The 24,179-nt window shown below is 42.2% G+C and overlaps 1 protein-coding gene across 4 annotated transcripts in view; it reads right to left on the bottom strand.

The window, feature by feature from the left end:
- Positions 1–538: 538 nt before the first annotated feature.
- The window catches only part of sh3pxd2aa (SH3 and PX domains 2Aa), a 127,858-nt gene continuing 104,217 nt past the window's right edge, over positions 539–24,179 (bottom strand). For 2 of the 4 annotated variants that reach the window (XM_069676842.1, XM_069676844.1), the window contains 7 exons: positions 23,741–23,824; positions 15,887–16,004; positions 12,746–13,146; positions 12,597–12,611; positions 10,881–10,930; positions 10,260–10,379; positions 539–9,398 (listed from right to left, as the gene is read on the bottom strand). In XM_069676842.1, the coding sequence (XP_069532943.1) occupies positions 7,380–9,398; positions 10,260–10,379; positions 10,881–10,930; positions 12,597–12,611; positions 12,746–13,146; positions 15,887–16,004; positions 23,741–23,824 (2,807 nt within the window). In that variant the 3' untranslated portion in view covers positions 539–7,379. The remainder of the gene's footprint in view (positions 9,399–10,259; positions 10,380–10,880; positions 10,931–12,596; positions 12,612–12,745; positions 13,147–15,886; positions 16,005–23,740; positions 23,825–24,179) is intronic. The other 2 variants (XM_069676843.1, XM_069676845.1) reach the window with 1 other exon arrangement.

Consider the following 24,179-nt stretch of genomic DNA (forward strand, 5'->3'; position numbering starts at 1 on the left):
TAAAGGGTTAAAACGGCCTGAGAAATAATCTGAAGGAGAAAAGCATGAATGATGGGAAAGCATGAATGATAGCCTGACCTGCTGAATCCGCCTGAAAACTGATATTTCCCTTAAAGAGCTGAAGATTTGTGGTGCTTCGCTGGGACAGTGGTGTAAGCACATATTTCATGTAACTCTGGACACAAGTCATAAATCTCTCACACAGGTTTGGATACAGGACAGCAAAAGCTCTCGTCTCTCCTCTTTAGTGGGAAACTGGGGCCCCGAGAACTCGTTCGTCTTCATTCGTGGCTCTCAACCTCCTCACACTTTTACTCTCATAAGTCATACCTCTATATATAACCAGCTGCATTGTTCTGCTCCTGCACATCTAAACTCACTTAATCTGGCTTTCACAATAAGGCGAATAAAGATAAATGTCTCAATCTGTTATATTACTGTCACAGACTACCTACAGGGAGAGGGGGGGGGTGTTGCTGCTCTTTATCTGCAGGAGCACATGTGACTGGAAGTGTTAGACAAAAGAAAAAGGAGTCGGTTTAAAACAACAAAGATAATACATTTAATATTGTTTCTCTTTTGGGCAATGCGAGATACAATGTAAACATGTACAAGATACAAAAAAAAGGAACAAGACTTGTCAAAATGAAACGGTAGATAAGAAAAGGCCCTGTTTTCAAAAGGGATGCACATGTGCAGAATGTCTCCAATCAGAATTTGGACTCTATTTGCCTTCAGCGTATGTCATCCTGGTACAGTGATGTACACAGTTATGAGGGTTTGAACAGACTAGTGAGTGTACGTCGTCACCATGTATGATGACTCATCATCGGATGATTCATTGACTCCTGCTGTGATAAAAAGCATCCTCATGGCATGTCTTCTGAAAACAAGGAGTTTGAGCGAAGTTCAATTAACACAATTTGCAATAACAACAATGGAAATAAACAAAGAAAAGAATAGCACCTCCTTTGGTCCAACTCGAGGCCTGTAGTTGTTACTGTGTTTGTTATTGTGGTTGACATGCTGGTAACCGATTGTTTTTGTCAGAATTTACAGATCTGGAGCTTGATGGCACTGACTTCCAAGTGTTTTTGGCACGCTGCTCTTGACAGCAGGGTTGGTGACAAACTCTCTTCAATGAATGCAACATCAAGGCAAAAGGCTCCACCTTCCCATAAATCCACCTCAGCTTACCTCCACATCAATCATTTTTTTGACAGCTCACCTCCACCACAAAACTCTGCCACGCAGAATGACAGCAGCCGCAGTGCTCTTGATTAGGAAGCTGTTAGCGCTGGAATATCGTCTGACTGGCTTAGGGTTAATTAAGACACACTGTTGTGCTAATTAGAAACGGGGACTCAAACAGAGACAAAGAAAAGTGCCACAGAGACACAGCTGCGTGCCTCGTTCCTCGACACAGCCTCTTTTCTGGAGCTGGGAGACAGCTCCCGCTGATGCCCGCCGGCGCGTCAAACAACTGCAATTCTGTGAGGAAGTTTTCAGAACGACATAAATAATCAGCATCTCCTGATTCACAGGCTTGGGAGTTGTTTTTTTTCACCCCAGCTGCTTGAGAAAAAGCAGCTTCGCTTGCTCCTTCCTGCTCTTCACTCGCACGGGAACAAAAACTAGATATTAATTAAAAACCTACAAAATCATCCCATTAAATACCTCCCACCTGCTCCCACACACTTACTCAAACTTTCTTATCAAACCTGCGCCTCCTTTTATCAAACAACTGCCTTTATTAACTCAGCAATCACACATTTCCAGAGCTGGGTGCTGTTGACTTTTGAATGCCTTTTGTCATTTTTCCCATTAAAAGTTAAAGCTTGTTTCATTGTATGTGAATAAACCCTTCGAACCCTGTGTTTCACTTTTACGGCATTCAATTATTTTCTCAACTTTCACACAAAAGGGAATACGGCAAAAAACAGAGACAAAAAATCCACCTTTTTTTTGGGCTCATTCGAAAAAAACGTTTTCAACACCCGGCTCGACTCTCACACCCTCAGGGCTACATAAGATCTGAAGACACTGACAGCAAAAGAAGCTAAAAATCAGAAGCAGGATCAGATTTTAAAGTTATTCTTTGGATGGAGAGCGAGACTGAGAGAAGCTGCTGAAGTGTGAACTCAGTCGTCTCTCACTGACTTGAAGTTCCTCGAGAAGCAGCTTCAAAAAGAGCTGCAATTAAAACATTGTTTGGACTGATGAGATTTCAGAGCTCACGTTCATAAGAGAGCTCATTAGGTCTGAGGTAGAAGGAGGTGAAAGGAATTATTTTTCATAGTTTTCATGGTGGATGTGGTGCCCACCAGCCTTTCATCTCCCTCCTTTCAAAGCAGATCTCCTCTCACCGCGCTCTCGCCTTGTCTCCTAGAATCCACTATCTGATCCATCTTATGTCTCCCTGCATCCTGCTCGCACAAACATCCTCTTTCACCTCCCAATTCTCTTCTCCTGAGTGCACCTGCAAACAACCCATCTCATCATGCAAAAACACAAACATGCACACAAACAACCCCCCCCCCACACACACGCACGCAAAACCCGCCTAGATATCTCAATCATTTCACCAGGAATAGACTCGGCTCGGCTGTGTCGAGGAAGCAGAGAGATAGGAACACGTGGCGAGGGAAGAAAGAGAGAGAGCTGGGGAGCAGAAAGGAGGAAGAATATGCTATGGCAGCAGCTAGTGTTTGGGATTACAGAGCTTAAGGTGCTTCACGCTCGAGAGGTGCTGTCCATTTGTTAAAATAAAAAGAGGGCGAGGAATAAAACGGGGTTCTGATGTAGTGGAGCTGTCTCACCCGGTTGACCTCCGGGAAGATGTCAGGAAACTCATATATTTCCTCTGGCATGAATGACTCCTCCTCATCAGGGAGTGTGTGTGTTGGCATGGGTGCACACGCTCAGCTGTGCAGGTGGAAAGCAGAGATATTACCTCCACCAATTCCATTTCCATCCTGCCATGTGGATGCACGCAGGTTTAAGAGCGGTGTGGCTGAGAAAGGCTGAACGGATTAAGTAAGAAGCCTGTTTCTTACAGGTATAGACATACATTTTGGGAAATACTGGGACATTTGCAAAGAGTTAGATGAGAAGATTGATACCGCTCTCATGTCAGTGTGCCGGGAGGTAGTTGGCCTAGCTTTGCAAAGAGACTGGAAGCCTGGTGTAACAGATAGCCTGGCTCTTTCAGTTGTCAAAAATCCACCTTGCATTGCCTCTAAAGCTGAGTCATTAGCCTACATACCTCATTTGTTTACTGCGTACATAAACCAAGAAGCGCAATAGATACGTTGTGGTTTTTCAGTCATGAAGTGGGAGAGATGTTGGCCGACTTTTTGACAGAGCCAGGTTAGCTAGTTTTCCCCTGTTCCCAGTCTCCATGCTAAGCTAAGCTAGCTGTCTCCTGGCTTTAGCTTCTAATTTGCCACCACATGTCTCGACATCACAAGGTATCAAAATTCTCAGCTTACGCATGGCAAAAAGCAAGTCAGGGTATCTCCCAAAATGTCAGACTTTTTTTTTCAAGATAGCGTTTAACCCAACATAAGGACATATGGACACAAGCTCCCTAACAATACAGGGACCTCTGTGCGTTGGCCTGTACACTCATGAAGTCTTTAGCACAATGACATGTATCACCTGTACCACATTGATAAGGCCTGCCTGGGGCTCAGCAAAGAGAAAAATAAAGGTTTTTCTATATTTGGCGTACATCCTGGAAGTTGATCGATTGAACTGAAATGGCCTGAAGGAGCATTCATCTCTAGCTGTCTTGTTTACTGCTGAAACCATCTAGTCCACGTCTCTTTGCCAGCCTTGCCGACGGTTCCAAATGTCTCCTTTGCCGTGGTGAATGTTGAGGGAAAAGTCGGTCTCGGTTCGACAACGGTGGAGTAAATGTCAAGAGAGGCATCCGCGTAGGTGCAGAGAGGACACACTCCAGAGGGAAAAGAAAAGGAGAAGAAGAAGAAAACAACAACACAAAAACAAGAAACTATCAAAATTCCATTCAGGCACGAACGTGACAGCTCAGAGCAGGGCCACTGAGGCCCCTGATGATGGGCCCATGACTCTCCGTCTGTGAAGAAGACCCCAGGTGGCTCTAATGTCAATACAGAAAGGGTCAGCAGGTTTCTGCCATGCCATTCATTCATTCTGTCCGCTGCTGATCCTCAGCAGGAGGAGCACAGTTTCTCATGTTCGTTTTATAAAAGTCCATCACGTCAGGGGATAATGAGATGTCACATACGACTGCTTTGGTCCAATGAGTTTTCTGATGCTGATAGGGCCGCTAACATCTGCTCTTTTAAAAATGAAACACTTAAAATGATGGTAAAAGCTCACGACTGGCAGTTTGACTGGCAATATCTACTCCCAACAGATGTAATAGCATTGTTCACAATTCTTCCAGACCTTGTGTGACCTTGTTGAAGCTTGATGTGTTTCTTATCTATTGCACATTTCCTCACGGGTACATTTTAGAATTTGACAAAAATGGCAAAAAATGAAAAATAAGGAAATAAGAAAGCAAAGATAGATGCTACAAAGCTAAATGTACGCTTGAAACAGAACGACTCCCTCGCTATTTCAGCCAAGTGAATGGATCTTAATCAAACAAAGCGATATGCAGTAATATGTGCTGGAGCGAAATGTTTAAAGTGATTCAACACATTTACATAATGCCTTCGTCAGGATGGGAGGAGGGTTTGCTGCCTGCCAGCAAATATCAACATCTAAATTCAGAGTTTTATTGATTGGTCCTTGTGTGGTTACATTTGTTTATTTTTCATATCTAAAAATGAATCAAATACTCCCCAAAACATTATTTAAATAGAGTCTTGATTTGCATATTGAGGTGGGTGAAGTCAAATTGTAAGTATGTATGTATAAAGCTAATATGTGATATTTTGAATAGGGGGAAGGTGATTGTCAAACTGTGATAAGATATAAAACTATTCTCAATAAATATACATAAAATCAGGCATTATGTAAAGCACAATAAAGATGAAGGAAGTGCCCATGATTTGCTTAAGTTGCAGCACACAGCATAGAAAAAAAAAGGAACGTTTCAAATTTTCCAAAAAATAAATTATTGTCGAATAAAAAAAACACGTGCTACAAAATAGTTTTAGCTGCATTCGGATTTTTTTTTAAAGAGGAAAAAATATTTAAATTTCTGTACACTGTCATTGGTGAGACTCACTGACCAGCAGTGCATTTCTTTTTGCACTGAGGTAGAACGGCTTGTAAGCCTGGTTGATGGCATAAAGATCACGTTGTAGTACATTGGCTGCCCACAAGAGGTCTCTGTTTCTCCAATTCTACCCAAACATTAGCATGGTCACTGTCACTGACAGTGTCACCTCTCATGTGAGGTGAGTTAAAAAAAATTCGATATTATGTAATAAATAACATGCTGAGTATGAACTGCATCTTTACATTAATGCACCATAAAAACAGGTTTAAAGTGCACTAACTCACAAAACAGAACCACTTCGTTCCTCGTTATTGCCACTGTGTGATCACAAATTAACAATCAAAAACAGACAAAAAACAAATATGCTCACTAAAATAGATAACTGCGATCTAGCAGGTACTGTTCTTAGTTTAAAACTATGATACTGTCCAGCAGAAACATAAAAAAAGTCAGTGTTCAGCCTCAGACAGAGAGCTCACACCGTTCGTTAGAAAAAGTATTTCAGCAGTCTTGAACATCAGCCATTTGAATTTTGATTCAAGCTCAGAATATCAAATTCTCTTATTTCACTTCTGCAACGGAGGACAATGATTTCTTATCTGATCATTTTCGGTGATTGACAAGTCTAACTGTTCTAATCATAAAATATATGAAAACAAAACTATAATTTGGAAATTGGATGTAAAATCCCTCCCATACAAAGGTTTTTTCATCTTTGTTTTCAGTTCAGGAACATAGATGTAGTTATAAACTTAAATACACTGTATTACTTGTACCATAAATAAATAGTAAAATCACTTAACTGCCTTTGGTTTGATCACATTATGGGCTAAATGCTGAGCAAATATGTCCCTGGGATTCAATAATTTCATTGCATTTCCAGTATTTTAACACATCAACGCAACAACTGTATTATGTTACGTCTACAAAACAAAATATATATAAATTAATTGTTCCTGCAAGTAAAAGCATTGGAGTAAACGCAAGCCCTTGTAAACGTATTGTTCATTTTCAAGGTTATTATCTACTCAGAAATGAGGTGATTTGTTCTGGAAAGTACTCAAGTTCAGAGTTACTCCTTTTCATTTTCCAGGAAACTAAAATATCTTACTGGTTTTTTTTCAAGTTTCACAGGTTTTTTCAGACATTTATTATTCCAGATATTTACATCTGGGTTTTAAAAACATGAATATTAACATTTATATCTGGGGCTCGAAGATCTACAACGAAGTATGTCAAATTATCATACCGGAGCACCTGAGTATATTTTGCCAGTTGTCAAGATGGTTCTAGAAACGAGGCAGGAGCTTTTAGTTTTCCAATTCTAGGCTGTCGGTTAAAACCGATGTCACAAGAAAGCAGAAATAATTCTCTAAGGAAGACTTGCATGAACACAAGACATTAAAACATAAGCAACGAAACTAAACAAAGAATCGATAACGTGATTAAAATGTTTTAGTTTGCTTGATGACTTGTGGCTTAAAACAAATCAATTCTCTGGTGAATCTGGAGACTACATTTTGGTGGACCAGTTAGAGCACTCCAGATTAAATTTGTCCACCCCATTTCCACTATCGTGGAGCTCTTAATTGGTTATGGAAATACTCTTGGTGGTGTTCATATGTCTATGGCACTCTTAAAAGATTTGGTTGATTTAATGTTTTGCCATCCACCATTTAGGACCACCACTCAGGTGAACAAACACAAAAGGCACTTATCGGCCATCATAGTCAGTGATGGGCAGGAATAAGCATAGCCATTACCCTGCTCAACTTCTGTATTAGATGATGCAAACCTCTTTAAGAGGTTATTACTCCCATTTATACCGTTTTACATCTCACAGACACTGTCCTCCTCAAATTCCCTCACTGAAGGGTGACCAATCCCACATTTCTGTCTCTCATTCCCAGCCAAAATATTTAAAATCGTAACTCTCCTCTTTCTATACATTTTAGTAAACCAGCACTAAAAGTGTCCTTCTTGAACAGATTAAAACATCTTTCTTTTTACACATAGTCTTTTTAAAAATGTACATTTTCAAGGACATATTGCTTTCGGGAGAGTGCAGGTAACATTCTTAAGAAATGATGACACCCATGTCCTTGAAGACATCAGAAGAAGGAGAAAGGGGCAAGGGTAGGGGAAGGGTATGGGGTTGGTTTTATTTTTTTCGCTCTAGGTAGTTGGAGGGGACCCAGCCCTTGCGAGGAAGCAGGCTGTCCTGCACCTGGCAGTACCACCATCCATTGGGGTTCCTCTCCAAAACCTCCAGACAGGTGCCCTCAGTGAAACCCATAGTTTCTTCATCACCGCGGTAGTCAGCGATGGACACGTACACATCCCTGCCGAGGTTATTGTGGATCAGTTGGCTCTTCTCTATGGGCTTGGGTCGGACTGTGGACACAGGGATGCCGTTGCGTTGGTTAACTCTGCTCAGGGCCTCCTGGACGTTGCTTGTACTGAACGCGCTCCCTGATGACCCAAGACTGGAGCGCTCTGCAGGCCTCGTCTGACTTTCAACAACTACATGTGGCCGAACGGTGCTGAAGGAGGCGTTGCGGCGCACACCAAGTGTGGCAGAACCAGAACCATAGTGATCACTTCTGCCAAGGGATTCATTTCGCCTCAGAGACCCTGTCATGTAGTGTGCATCCTTTGCTGGCTGTGTTGTGGTCACAAATACAGACTGCGGCCTCACTGCCACCTGGCGTACCCCGTTCCTCATCCGAACACCTCCATTAACCATCCCCGACGGCTTCTGGAAGCCACCAGGAGGCTTCGAAGGAATCGGTGGAGTGTTCCTCCTCAGGCCTTGATGCTGCTGGTTCAGACCCTGAATGTTGATGTTATTGAGGGCCAAAACATGCTGCTCATTTTTCTCCAGGCTGTTGGACTTACTTCCACCACTCTTGTGTGCATCTGATTCTAACCGGCCTCCATCAGCTACTTGTCTCACAGGTTCAAGGTAGTACGAGGGAGCCCAGCCTTCCTCGGACCCCCAACGGATGTACCACCAACCACTCTCCTGCTTCTCCAGAACCTCGACTTCCACCCCGGCTGGAAAGCTAATCTCAGAGTCCTGAACTTTCTTGTAGGCATCCAGGGAGCGGTAGAGATTTGGGCCTTCCACGTCTGAGTCGCCCCGGCTCCCTTTGGAGTACACAGATGAGAGATCTGAGGTGCTTCGCGAACACATCGAATCCTCTGATGAGATAACAGAGGCTGTTTCAGAATCTTCCCCTCGAGTTGGTTTGAGCCCATGTCGAAACTGACTAGTAGGCCTCAGCTGCCTTCTTAGAGAACTGATGTCCATCCTCTCAGGACTCTGGGGTTCTGATTTGGTCAGGAGTGGTTTCGGTCTGACAGAAGGCTTGGGCCTTGTCGAGGGGCTCTGGCCTATTCTCTGCTCCACATCCCGACTAAAGGCAAGACCTTTCTTGGGTCCTCTGGTCGATTCATCTGATGAAGAGTGGGGGCTGTTGTCCTGTGACCTGAAGCTGATATCTATGTGTCTGCCCAGGGTCTGGCTTCTCCTGGTCATCTCTGGCGTCATGGTTTTCATGGGTCTACCAGGTAAAGGTGAGGATCCAGATGGTTTGCGTGGGACTGTGGAGGAATGGTAGATCCTTGGGGAATTTGGCTCACTGGCACCTTTGATTGAAGTACCTTCAACCTTACTGCTTGGTCTGAAGCCATCGTTCTCATAGATGCATTCCTCTTTTGCCACTTCCTCTACAGACCTGAAGGAAGCTCTTCTGCGAGTGAAAACAGGGGGCGCTTTGCAGACAGGTGGAGAGGCCTTGCAGGAAGGAGGAGAGCTGCGGTACTTGTCACTAACCACATTGCTGATCTTCACATCCAGGGCGCGCTCATCCTTCAGAGAATCTGTGTCCGACTCACCTTCACATCCGACGGCAGGGACATCATATTCAGGTTCCTCGTACACAGGCCTGCTCTGCGGCTCTGCAGCTTTAGAGGCAGAGTTAGCAGGAGGGGGAGCTTCTTCGGAGTCTTGTTTTTTGACAGGCGGTGCGGGAGGTGGGACTTTGGGCCGAGTCAGTGTGCTGGTCCGACGGCTGAGGTTGGGCTTCTTGCGCTTGTCTATGTAAGAGCAGGGGGCCCAGCCCTCCATCTCACCAATCTGCACATACCACCAACCTCCAGGGTTCTTCTCTATCACCTACACAACAAGACATGGAAGAAAAAAAGTTATATAAGAGTATTTTCTTTCTTAAGACGGCTGACCATTCTTGTTGACTTGCATTTTATTGTAGTGTCACTTGATAAGCTAGCAAAACTAATATTTTAATATATTTATTAATATATTTTAACCTAAAATGCCAATCATAAACCTAATCCTGCCTTAAACCCAACTTTACCTAAAAAAGAAAATATATTTTTTTAATCACTGATTAACTGAGATAGACTGATTTTTGCACGTTGTAACTTTACTGCTGCCACACCAGCAACCTCACCAAATTGGTTTTATTTTGTAAAATTGTCACAGTTAGATTTAGGAAAGGCCATTTGGGCATAAATAGTACATCAATATTGTATGTTGGTACCACAGGGGACACAGTGGCCTCCTGTGTTACTGACAAAAGGCTTTGCTGTGACCATTTCAGAGGGCCGGACTGTGCACGGCTACAATGTGCAAAAACACGCCAATCTGAGGAAATTACTTTGTTGTTACGTGAGTCATGAAGTAGGCTAGTGTTAAGGTTAAGGATGATTAGATGCTCTAAGACATGCGGTTTCTGCATCTGTAATTACAGTCTTCTTCTATAGACCTTAATGGAAAAGGCTAACACACTAGAGTGTCAACACAAGTTGAACTTGGAGGAATCTATCTTATCTTCGTCCCTCTACGTCTCTGCAGAGCCAATTCTGTCTACATCATCATGTTCAAACACAGATCTCAAGGTCGGATCTCTATTGCCTCAGCTTTCTAGTCTATCTGGGCAGAGCTCAGACGACATACATAATCAACGACCCTTGAATGTCTCATCTCAGTGACAACAATGTAGATCTGGCCCCTTACATCAGCCTTTTGTCCTCCACGGAAACTGATGCCATCAGAGATTGAGGACTGGAAATCTGCTATAGTGTAATACTCTGCTTCCACAGCAGGGGGCTCTGGTGGCTTGGGTAACTGGAAACCCTGTGCAGCAAAAGGGGGAGAGATGTGAGCAGCTGACATCATTTCTAGACATCATTATACTGTATCTCACCATGACTTAAGAATGAGTATGGCTGAATACATAATAGAGGAGACATCTCTATGTGTTTAAAGATATGGTTTATGGCTGCTTGTTATAAGAATACACACATACCTAAGCAGGTAAGTAATTAAAATGTGTTCAGTGCTAGATTCAGATGAATAAAAACATGCAGGCGTTTTAGTATTGTTCGTTTGCTTGGCTGTTACTGTGGTTACTATGCCAACTGGGAGCTAATTATTAATCTTTGTTTTCATGTTGTTTACTGTGTTTATACAGCTCTGAATCTTTTTCAGCTACAACCAGTGTTGGTTAAAGTGCTGGATCATTAACTGTGATCAAGGAGTTATGTGATGCTTACATATTTCTGATGAACATACGATGTTATATTAACAAAGCCCTTGCAGGTAATGCTAAGAAACAGTAGCTTGTTAATTACTTACAAGGTTGGTTTCTCTTCTTGGGGGAGGTTTCTGTCTCAGATTCGGGGATCCTGATAAACAAAGAAACAATCAGTCAGGAGCTATGGACTTATATATGAGCCTTGTTCCAGCTTAAACTGAGAGACATACCACAAGTACACCAGAGAGGCTTGCAGTCATGATGTCAGCCCCAGGGCCCTTCACCTTTACATGACGGACCCACAGCACTCAAAATAAGACACCTTTGTTTAACTACCCTCCAGCAGCAAGAAGGGCTGTCCGGAGAGTCATCTCACTTATGCTCCTCAGAGACCCATATTACGCAGGTAACCTTAAGTTCTCTTTCACAGAGCAGGTTTGATGTCTCACTAGTGGAGCAGTAGCAAATTAAATATGACTGTGTTTAGAAACCTTGATGATTGAAAGCTACACAACCATTGCTTTGTAGTTATGAGTTTTCTGTGGCTCATTTAAAAATGAGTGGCAGAGTGGCACAGTGGCACACGTACTTGTAAGTGTAGAGCCCAAAGTTAAATCTGAAACTTAGGAGACTTTAAAGTGATAATCTCGAAGAACTCGTTCTTAATGGCGGCACCCATGACGATAAATGGTAATTGCAGGAGCACACTTCCCAGATAACCAGACAGTGCTGCATGTGTGACGTTCACGGTTGGCTCGGGTTGTAACTCTTGATTTTCCTGGCTGACGGTCGCTTTCCTTTTTAGACTGTTTGCCTTCATCTGCCGTCAAATTTGTTTCTTTTTCTTTGGATTTTCACTTATTTTTGAAGTTGTATCTGTAGTCATCCCTCTTTTCTTTGTTTGTTCAGCCATAGTAGATTACTGTTTACTCGCAACACTTGCAGAGACCGGAAATGCGGCTGCTTAGCGCCACCTTTTTTCCGTGAAAGTCGCCATCGACACCCAGTTCATAATACTGCAAATGCAAAGGCTTTCATCAGTGGGCCATTGGCTTGTGTTACCTCATTCAGCGATAGATAGTGACTTAACAGAGATTTATTTAAATGAAAATCTTCAAGATTATCACTTTAATCTATTACTTATATAGCAAGCTTACAAAAAACAGTAAATCACTCCATCATCATATCTTAGATTAAGGTACTCCTCATTTATATAGCCTAAAATCATCAAGCTCGCCAACTACTTTTGAACTCAGCTTTCTATCAAAATAGCTCGGTTACAACTGGAGACATCGGGTCAGAAAAAACGACTCAAGTATCTGATAGTTTGAAATGTATGCACACTTTAACACTCTGTCAAGTTAAGTAAGCAGACAGGCAAACGTCAGACTGTAACTGTGACCGAGGGTTTGCCAGAACAAACGAGTACATTGAAATTACAAATAAAACTGATAACACACACAAACAAGATTGCACAAACAAGACTCTTGTTTTCCCCAGTTCAAACTGTCTTTGTGTGATAATAATTCCTCTAACCTTATTCATCCCAAAATATCTTTCTCTGTGGTCAACTTGTCATCACATCACACCATCACATGCTCAGACATGAGGCACAAATAGAAAGTAATAAGGAGCACAAGCTAGTAAACAAAAAGCAGCCATACATATTTAGTATGTGAGTAAAATGGAAATACAAAGACACCAAAGATTAAAAGAACCTATGTTAATCAGCCACACTGGTTATTGTATATTATTAAGTATATGTGATTAGATTACAGCACCACCAACATTAGATACACGGCAGTCATGTAGCTTACCTATAGCATCAAAGCCTACATAGAAAGAAAATGACATGTCTTAATGTCTCATTCAAAGACTACAAATGCTTTTCTCCTCTTATGCATTTACTGATTTTTTCACTGGTGCAGGAAGTTAAATAGTGTCCAAATACATAACAAATACTCACCAATCTCCACTCGATGCGGAGCCACTCTGGCAACAGCTGGGGACCCTGGCTCGCCCCTCGCTTTTTCTCGTAGGGCAGCACTCGCTGCTATTCCCAGACACGGGCTGTTGGTGTCGCGGCCGGCGCTCAGCCTCCTGCCCGTCTCTGCGTTGATCTCAGAGTTATAGGGCATGGGCAGGCTGATCTCACTCTTTGAGATGTGGCGCTCCGGCGAGGTGCCGCCCTCTCCGTCTGTCTGGATGTCCTTCTCACTGACCGACTTCTTCTGCAGCAGGTTGCTGATTTCCATGATGTTGCCGATGATCTCCACGGGGCCCGTCAGGGTCTTCTTGCGAGGGGAGAAGTCCTCTTTTACCTTCTTCAAGTACGAGGCAGGGGCCCAGCCCTCTTTTCCTAAATATCTGTGGGAAGAATGAACAAAGACAGAAGGAATGAATTTTCAATTTTTTCTATTAAATAAAAATGTTTGTTCTGTAGTGAGTTCGAGAGACGTGGACATTTTCCAGGATAAAACAAAAAGTTGCTTGAAACTAGAAAGACTAAAATAATGAAGCTGATTAACTTGGACAGGTACAAAACGTCTTTTTGCATTTTACTCCATCCTTTTCATCCCCTCACATATTAACAGATAGTTTTGAAATGCCAATCTTACCCCACGGCACAACAATCATGAAAACAAAGACAGTGCACTTTTGGTATCTAAAAACACACTGAAGACTCCACCTGTTACATGTTTTTTGACTGAGTCATTTCTTTCTTTTAGAAAGACAATCTTGTTTCTCGTAAAAATGTATTTAGTCTACATTACTTACTTTATTACAAAATGCCATTTCTCTTGTTTTTCAAGACAAATGCACTGGATGGCACAGGATGCTGAATTTTATTACCCTACATGCTGAGAAGATAATTATTAAATCTCGCCATGTTTCAGACAAATGTGCCATTTTTTATGTTTTAACTATATGTTAAAACACTAGTTTTAAGATATATTTGTTCTATTACACTATATGTATACACAGATTATTTTGCTTTTTTTATTAGCTAATATTTCTTCATTGTATTGCCTTTTTTCTTGTTTTTGATAGGTGACCACATTTTCTTGACTGTTATTTTTATTAACCGTTTTAGTCCCCCTAGCTAAATCACCCCTTTAGGAGTGCACTGAGATAAGTTGAGCCATAATTTATACGTAGAATGAATAAATAACAACATTTCCATATTCTCCGGATTTAAGTATGTAATAAAATACACCCTGAGAGATCCCAAATATTGAAAAACAGACTATTTTAATTCTAATGACACTGGGGTAGCCAAAGGCAAGTAAACAGACTGCATAATAAATGCAAAGAAACACTGCTCTGCACATTTTCACATTCATTGTTAAGCTAAATGAGTCCTTTTAGAGAGCTCGGTGCAACAATAGGTAATGTTTCTAAATACAACTCTGACTCATTTGCCTCCAGGTGAGCCATTTTCTGCTCAGAGGAGATGTGATCATTTCTGCTCCCCTGTTGAATGACTCCAGCTGCGACCGCAAGGAGTCCCCGAGACTTCGGAAAAAAAACACCCATGCACCGATTAAGCTGTCAAAAACAACATCCCACTGAGCGCAGCGTGACTCAGATGTACACCTGGAGGAATCATTTCTGTTGGACAACATGCTCTAATATGACTCATTGTGCATTGCAATGAGGACAGAGGAATGATTAAATCAAGTAAATTTTTTTTATATTTACATAGTAATGTGAGAAATCATAATTTTGCCTCAAAGGGTTTTTATAATCAGTAGAGCATATGACAACCTCCATCCTTAGACCATCGGGTCTGATTACAGCTGTGAAAACATTAAAACCTGGCCTATAACTTTTAAAGTCAAGTATTAGTTAAAAACCAATGCAGTGTTTTTCAGAATCATTACAATATAGCAACATAAAACATTTTTCTTACACCCTTAATGTGGATATGTAAAAACTCCCTAAACAGCCCATTGAACAAACAGTTAGTGAGACTACAGATATCCCATGAGCACCCTTCCATAAATCAGTGTGTATGTTAGCATGCGCACTGAGCATGTGCATGTCAGATGCCACGAGGTAGCATGTGATAGCAATCCCCTGTGCACTTCAGCTCACTCTCTTTTGCCCCCCCCCCCCCCCCCCCCCCCCCCGGGGAAACAAAGACACAAACAACCTGCAGGAAATACACACAGGCTGGGTAAGCAACTAACATAAGCACAAACAGTTGGACAGACACGAACATGCACATTAGAAATGCCAAGCAGGGCACCCTGTTGATCTGTGGACAGCGCTGTATGCTAATACTTTCTCCTAAATAGCATTACATAAATGAGAGCTGCAGGATAACACTGTCTTGATTACATCATGAAACAACAATGTCACTTTGAAATATGACATCGACACCCTCATCCTCTGCCAACATGTCCAATGGTTAATGCTTAAATGGTGGAATTTCAAGAAGTGATCAGGCAACAACATTTCCCTAACATCACATTACTTACATCACAAACTGATACAGAACAAAGTGAATGACAGATATTATCAGTCTATTCGGAAACCTGACAATGACACAAAGCTCAATATGCTTTCCTTGTAAGCAAAGACGACAATTACAGACATGCTTGCCGTTGCTCCTTTTGCTTCTCCCCGTCTCACTTTTCGGCCCATCCAGTCGAGGCAGATGGCTGTTCAACATGAGTCTGGTTCTGCCTGATGAAAGGACGTTTTTCTGCCACTGCTGACCTGATGCTATTCTTTATGTTAAATATGATTCCTAATGTATATTTTGATATGTAAAAGGCTGAGGATGAAAAGGGGTAACACCCAGTAAAGTTTAAAATACGATATGCAGCATTAATACGTGTGAGTAGATTAATTTTGTACAATACCAAATAACTAGTATTATTTTTAACATTTGGGACACAGCAAAAGGGTTGGTTGAAACGTCTGTTTAATTTTTATATTTGCATGCTCGTGCCAAATGGCGAGGATGATGTCATAAAAAAAAAAAAAGTTGGTCGCAAGAAACAGAAAGAAATTGTATGAGAAAATATTCCAAATGTCGCATTAAGCTGCTTTGTGCTGATGCTCCTGCTGCACATTGTGCTCAGCAGCGTTTACTCACCTGATGAACCACCAGCCCTCCAGGTTCTTCTGGATGACCTCCACGGTGACCCCTTTCTCAAAGCTGACTTCATCCTTCCCTTGGCTGGTGTATGGCTGTATCGTCACATATTTCTCCTCTGGAGGTAAAGAAAAGAGAGAGAGGCGAGAACTGAGTGAAATATTGTCATTAATCAGTCTTTTTATTAAAAGGTTGGACTACTGTATAGTTTACATCTCTCCCAGAGGGCCGCATGAGGGGAAAAAATGACGAGTGTGACCTACTTAAAGCGCTCTGACTATTTCCATACCAACACAAACACAACCCTCTCCCCCTCGCCTTATACAATGATAACAACAGACTCCCTCTACTGGCTGCACATCTCTATGCTGCTTGTTTCTTATCCAAGCTAGGCCTCCTTGGACCCTGATACAGCGTTCAACTCTCTCCAGAGGGAGATTCCTCTTCCAGCAGCAGGCCAACATCAGGACCTCCCTTGAGGAGGTAAGATTTTTGGACCGAGATCTCTCTTCTCAGATCCCTATCTGATTGCCACTCCTCTCTCACGCTCTGCAAGGCTTCCAAGCTTGTGTGGGGAAAGAAATCCTACTCTGGGCTTAGAGGAGAGCTGGGGAGGGTTAGGGGAGTTCTAGACAACAAGGTAAAAGGTGGAGCAAAGGAAGATTTAAAGACTGGCAGGTAGATCAGATCAAGCTTCCCAGAAGAGGGAGAGATGATCCGTGGACAGCACTTTGACTTATGTCAGTGGATGTTCAATTGTTATGGTATGCAGAGGAAGGACAATCATCTGTAAACGGAGAATATAACGGAAGGAATGGCCAGAAGAATGGATCTAAACATTTATAAAGTAAATAATTTCGATGGGAAAGAATGTAAACGCAAATTGCTGGAGGTAATAGGATTGTTTTGAGGAAACGTGAGGGGCATGGATGCTATGTCAGAGGTCTGTGTGTGTGTGTGTGTGTTTATTTATCTGAATGCGTGCTTTCGATAGGTGGGGTACATCCAGACGGCGGGGATTCAAGTTCCACTCCTGCCTGTCAGTGCGGAGCAGCTGAGGTCAATAATGTGGAGCAGAGAGGAATGTCTGGCCCTGAACCTTAGCTTGCAAAGCATGTTATGTGTGTGTGTGTGTGTGTGTGTGTGTGCGTGAGTGTGTGTGTGTTTGGGTGTAGAGTTTGGGGTGAGTACTTGCAGATGGACAGGGAATAACAAATGGGGTGGCTTACAGAGGAATGTGTCTACCTAAACATATGTTCTTGTTATGTATGTAATGATGTATACTGAAAAAAAACTACAAATACGTAAACCGCCATTTTTCCATTAATTATTTCTTATCTCACCATTTTAATTCCACTTCAGTCTGGAATCAAAACTTTGCTTTTAAATCTTTTAACTACAATCCTGTTCTCTCAACAGCAGGGGAGTATGTGTGTGTGTGCGTGTGTGTGTGTGTGTGTGTGTGTGTGTGTGTGTGTGTTGGAGACATGTTGTTAATGTAGTGTATCGAAACAATCCAAATCAACATGGTAACATTATAGAACGACAACCAGGTGCACTAGCAAGTTCTAACAAAACAACCACATATTTAGGCCTACGTTAAAGTAATGATCTCGAAGATTTTCATTAAATAAATGTCGGTTAGGTCACTATCTATCGTCGAATGAGGTAACACAATGGTGAAAGCCTTTGCATTTGCAGTATTACAGACTGGGTGTCTGTGGCGACTTTTGCGGAATACATCACAAGCGGCGCCCAGTTAGTGACGTGTTTTCCGTCAGCCAGCAGTGGTTGGTCAGCTAAGCGGCTGCTTTTCTGGTTGCAGTCTACTATGGCTGAACAAACAAAGACAAGATCGATGACTACAGATACAACTTCAAAAATAAGTGAAAATCCAAAGAAAAAGAAACAAATTTGACGCTCAGATGAAGCAAACAGTCTAAAAAGGAAAGCGACCGCCAGCGAGGAAAATCAAGAGTTACAACCGGAGCCAACTGTGAACGTCACACATGCAACACTGTCTGGATATCTGGGAAGTGTGTTCCAGCACTCATCGTTTAACGCCATAGGTGCCACCAATGAGAACGAAACTGAGATCTTCCAGATTAGCACTTTAAAAAGAAGAGGTCCCATTAAAATCACTGTATTTTCAGGAACAACGTTATAAGAGTTTGTAGCGCATGTGTGATTGTCGATTAGGCCTTTTCCCAACAGCAGAACAAATAGGCACACGAGAGGTAGAGCAAGGAGAGCTTCTCAGATAAATACCCAGGTGGATGACGTGGGTCTCTTCCACACTATCAGAGGTTGCCAAATATATATCGGCCTATTTTTTAATATCAAGCAGTTGCTTTAAATTCCCTGAGGACCGGAATAAAAGATGACAGATTTCATTAATCACATCTATTAATCACATCTGTGGTTGTGACTTTCATGAGCCGTACACGTGCCTCAGTGTCGTCACTGTGTTTGTGTTGGCGGCTCCGTCACACTGCAAGGACAGCACAGTGAGTCGAGAGGGCCGTCAGTGGGACTATAAATCAGATTAGAGACCTTCTCTAAATGATAGCACTCTGAGAGAGCGGAGGGAGGACAGCTTTTATTGAACCCCTGCCGAGCACACAATGAGGTCACATTGCCGTCAGTAGCCAATCAGAACCCCCAGAGAGGTCAAGACACCGTGACCTGGCTTTGTGTCAGAGCAGGGGGGAGTCAAAAAGATGATATGACTTAATTTAATTTGAGTCGTGAGTGCGTCCTATTTTATGTCCAGATCTCTGGATCGTCTCCGTCATCTTCTTAAAGCATCACGTAAAAGGCAAAGACATCTGCGTCAGCGAACAGGCTGCAGAGTATCCGACTGCTCTCTTCCATTAGCAAATTAGCTCCTGAGAGAACATAAATCCTCCTCTATCGCTCTTTGTTTTTGTCCTTTGCCAGTGCTACTAAATCAAACTGTATAGTAAGTGTCTGTGCAGAGCTGTAAAACCTCACTCACTTCTTTCTTATCACTAGCTCAGCAATGCATTATCAGGCAGGGACAGAGGTACCTCCATTCACAAAGCAAAGAGGGGGAAATGGGGATGACAAGAATGCAGGGACAATAAGAACAGGAGGATAAAATTAGATGTCAAACAATAGCTGCTAATATTTTCTTAACTGTACCAGAACTACTAGACTTTCTCTTGCTTGTCTTTGCTTTCTGGCATTCATTTTATTCCCAGTAGAAAACCCTCAGCCATCTGCTGCGCCAGGTCTGACTGAAGCACAGTTGAACAGAGTTCAGGCAGAGAAAGGCAGACAGCAGTCGGTAATTGGACAGCATGCAGACAGACGGTAATACAGTCACAAAGTGAAGAGTGGTGGTGGAGTGAAAAACCTGGAAAATCCACCAAAAAGTAACTGCAGCCAGCAGCAGCTGCAGGTTTCATGGTGAGACTATTTTGGATGTCGGAAAACATGCTACCGGTCCAGAAACCATTAGCTTGTTTGCAGTCTGTGACGCCTTCTGCCATGTGAAACATCTCTGTCCTCAATTTATCCAGTCCTCTGTTGCCTTATGTTTGTCTTTATCACATTTCTTTGAACCAATAAGTCACACAGCACTGTTTTACATTCTCTATCTAAGCCTTAATGTTACACAAAAATACTGCACAGCAAAAGTTTCAAAAGAACTAGCCTGAACTCTGAGCCATCTTATCTCCATTTTTTCACCATCTGAGCACCAAATGGCACGGTGAACCCCGCAGTGATGTGTTTCATATACAGTGCAGCTGCCTTTCATTTCAGATCATGTGCCTCTCAGCTCAAAACACATGCTGAAAGGGGTTACTACACTTTACCATACATTAGCAGAATTTGGAAAAGGTTTTAGGACTTGGCCTCAAGAAAATATTAAGCATTCTTCTGTGTATGCTAACCAATGACTGTATATATAGATGGACGACGTGTCTCTGTCTGCTCTCATTGCACGGAATTGATGCCAAAATACCCCTGTGATAGGCGCTGCCATCTTACGATGGTGACGTCATTTGCGCAGTAGAGACCAGCAGGTGACGCCGCTGTAGCCACTTCCGCTAACCAAAACACACACTTAACTTACCGAAAAAACAGCAAAGATGCTACACGCCGGCGTGTTTAACAGCAGAACAGCGTTGGTCTGAGGTAAATGTTCACAGGTATGGAAACTTCAGTGACTGTAGTGATTGTTTTATGTTACAGAGCTGCCAGTCATCATTTTGACAGCATCAAATAACTAATTAAAAACAAACTCGTCCTAAAAATAACCACTTGGATGTAAATCGCATGATAAGAACTAACTATAATGACCGAAACCATGACTAACTCATGTCCCACCTGTTAACATGGAGGAGGCGGGCTTTATGACCTATACTGCAGCAGGGGGCGCTCGGTTTGGCTTCACTTTTAGGCATCTTTTTATACACTCTATGATGCAAACAGGCACAGTTATGAACTGCCATCAATGTATGTTAGTCTGGCTGTGTCCTGTGAATGCTTGAATGGTCTGCATGCTTGCAGAAAAAATCCTAACTAAGGTCTTGCATCGAGATTTTGACACTGATTTTTGACACATCTTCAAGACAGGTCCTCAATAGTAATTAGTGATTTTAACATTGAACTTAAGTCGTGTATATCCACATACATTTGCAGTTAAATTGTCATAAACCACACAGCAAGGCCACATTCACACCAACACAGAACAAATGGAGATACCACAGCCTGTTTGGAAAGAAAAGTAGGCTCATTGTGGAAAAAAGACAAATGTGGCTCAACTTTTGCTGCAATTCAACGCAATGTCATCTGGCAAGTTCCTGCACTGGCCAAGCACACACATGCCAGTCTCTGGTTTAAATGTTGCAACAACAGATACAATCTTTTGGCCACCATAATAACTTTCTCTGAACATTACACACTGCTGTACAATGTTCTGGGGTCAGACAAAGCCTTACTCAAACTGAATATCCTGAATGACATTTCATGTTTAGCTGGTACCTGAAGCAACACACTCCTCCAACACATCTACCTGCATTAAAAAAAAAGTGATTGTTCTCATGGGCGGTAAATCTGGAGGTTTCAGGGACCCTGAAGCTCCATCGGTATTTGGAAATCAGCCTCGCATAGCAGCGAAACTTTGAACACAATAGTATGTTCAAGGAATACAAACATAGCTTAAAGTGCCATCGAGTCTACATAAAGCTACACAGAAATTACCCAGAATACTCTATGGGCGTAAATAGATTAGGTGTCTAAAAAAGAAAGTGCTTGAATTCCAGGACATGGCCTCCAAAAGTGCTTCATGCCCTCATTCTCTGGTGGCGACAGCAAGCCTGGTGATTCATCCACACACTATAGACGTTGAGGTCTGTGTGATTAAAACCAGTCTGCAGATTGGGCTGCTGCCCCACTTTCACACTTTCCACCGGCTCATTTGGGCCAAACCTCGCTGTTCTGAGAGACGTTACATCTCGCTAGGTAACATTCCTGCAGACCTGGCTAACACCGCTCTCCCTCACTTTGATGGTTAACAGTCATCATTTAATATTTCTATCTAGACGTGTAAACAAAGTAAGTTTTGTAAGTTTCAATTTTTAAATCAGCTGAATGAGAATGTGAATGTTCCCCTGCCACTTTTCTTTCCCACTAAACCAAAAAGGATTTACAACATGGGTATGTGGCGATGCGTGTAACTTACCCCGTATCGACTGCCTGAGGCTGTGACTGTATATTTCCTGTATATCAGTATTTGTGTTTTTAGAAAGAGCAGGGGCCCTTCTAGTCCTCTCCTGTACAGTATAAGTTACTGTAGGCTCTCTGGAGTAGAAGCACACGCCATTCGACCTGATTTTGCCCTGTATTCAACCTTCTCTGATTAATGCCCCTTTGCTCGTAGGTTTCGGGGAAGGTGGTAACACAAGACATTCCAGCCAGGATATATTATTATAATGAGAGACAAAGAGTGTTATTAAAGGTTTCACACACGCTGCATTGGTGCAGGAACAGCTTCCATAAACAAATCACAACAATGAGGCGTCTGTTAGAAGCCCTGACTAATCGTGGAACCAGACAGGTACCGAACCTACAGACTGGCAAAGAGTTTGAAAGAAAGCGCTGACTCGCCTCCCCCAAGAGAAGTGACAGTGTTGTTTCAGACATAGACTCATGTCTCTCTCTGAGCATCAAAGCAATAATGACTCAGCAAAATCACAGGGAACTTGAGAAGTGCAAATATGAAAAGTGTGCAAGAACATTTGAATGTTTGTGTCTTTGAAGTAGTAAACCAAAGAGTCATTTACAGCATTTTAAACCAAATGGAGCTTGCTTTTATAAATAACACTCATTTATGTTTAAGTGGTTCAATGGCCGTCAAGATTGTTTAGTCCCTGCTTTGAAAGCCGAAGAGCCTTCATTTTCCAAATATATTAAAGGCAGTCCAATTATTTTGTAGCGCTGTGTGAGCTGAAGAATTCCAAGTTTGATGGAGTGAGAGTTGTGATTTTCCTGTCAGAGCTGACTCATGGCCACCCAATACGCTGCTCCCAGTAGATACTCCAGGCCAGTTGTTGTTGGCTGAGCAGTGAGGATGTAAATGAGGTTGTTTACCGTGTGGACCACAAACTATGTGAAAGTAAAGAAGAGAGGGGCCACGGTAGGGGCACAGCAGTGGTACTGTCTATTTGGTTTTGTTACAGTATGTGGGAAAGGTGTTTACTGTATCTGTGGGTGAGTGAGTTTCTGTTGCTTCATCGTTGTATCTTATTAACTGACTTAGGTGCCGTTATGTCAGCTAAAGTCAGCTGCTTTGTTTGCAAAATCATTTTTAAGTGACATGTTTTTGAAAATTATCTAAATGTTATTCTATCTAAAGAACAATTGCCAGTATTTAGTTTGCAACAAATCACTGTGGTTGTCTGCGCTTCTTCACCTCAAGATCCTCATTCAGAGAACTGACTCAGGTACCATTACGTGAGCCAGTGTTAGCTTTAAAGTTGTAATCTCGAAGATCTCAGTTTGTCTTTGCTGGAACCTATGGCAATCAATGGTAATTGCGGGAACACACTCCCCAGATATCCAGACAGTGCTGCATGTGTGACGTCCACGGTTGGCTCCAGTTGTAACTCTTAATTTTCCTCGCTGACGGTCGCTTTCCTTTTTAGACTGTTTGCCTTCATCTGAGCGTCAAGTTTGTTTCTTTTTCTTTGGATTTTCACTTCTTTTTGAAGTTGTATCTGTAGTCATCGATCTTTTCTTTACTTGTTCGGCCATAGTAGATTACTGTTTACTCGCAACACTTGCAGAGACCGGAAAAGCAGCCGCTTAGCTCCGCCTACCCTCTCTGACAGACCAACCACTGCTGGGTGATGGAAAACGCGTCACTAACTGGGCGAAAGTCATACCAGACACCCAGTCTGTAATACTGCAAATGCAAAGGCTTTCATCAGTGGGCCATAGGCTCAATCACCATTGTGTTGCCTCATTCAGCCAGACATTTATTTACAGGATCTTCGAGATTATTACTTTAACTGTCAGCATTATTATTTTAAATGTGCAGCATATTACCGTAAGCACTGTAAACATTAATCCTGGCATACTGTTAGCTTGTCATAAACAACTACTGCTTAGCTGTTTTGCCGCTAGTGTTACACTTGTCCAAACAGAATTAGCTTATAAAGTAATTACCTTGAGACAGTAGAATACTGTGAAAACTCAGAAACAGATAGTAAGTAGACATTATGAGTTTTTCAAAGAATATAGGACAATGAGATATGTATGCATTAATTACTAAGTGAATCGTGTATGTGTGACTGTCTGTGCGCCTGGTGTCTCCATGTTCACCTCTGCTGTGCTGGCGGTTGACTATCCCCCCCAGGGTCCAGCGGCGGTCCAACCTCTTCAGATGAGCCTTCCGTCTCTTAGTTACTGATGATGAGGAGGAGCAACCAAGAAGAAAACAAACAAAAGTGGAGTTAGTATAAGAAGCATTGATTAGAAAAGTCAACAAAGGCAGAAAATAAAAAGCTTTTGTTATTAGCACCAAAAGACACAGGCAACGAAACAACCTCTTAATGTTACAGGAAAAAGGAGGATGATCATTTGTAGCCCGGTAGCTGTTGTGAGTATATGCAAGGTTATTTTTTATTGTTTGCATTGTTCAAAATTAATTAAGCAAATTCCACAACATATACAGCATGTACGTAAGTTAAAACTCTTCTTGAAGTGTGAAGAGAAAAAAGCAAAAATCAACGTGGGCACAGGAGGAGTTAATTTGAGGGCA

This window comes from Semicossyphus pulcher, unplaced genomic scaffold (assembly GCF_022749685.1).
Source record: "Semicossyphus pulcher isolate SPU_LCO1_2020_fin unplaced genomic scaffold, fSemPul1.0.p SCAF_27, whole genome shotgun sequence".
NCBI classification, from domain to species: domain Eukaryota; kingdom Metazoa; phylum Chordata; class Actinopteri; order Labriformes; family Labridae; genus Semicossyphus; species Semicossyphus pulcher.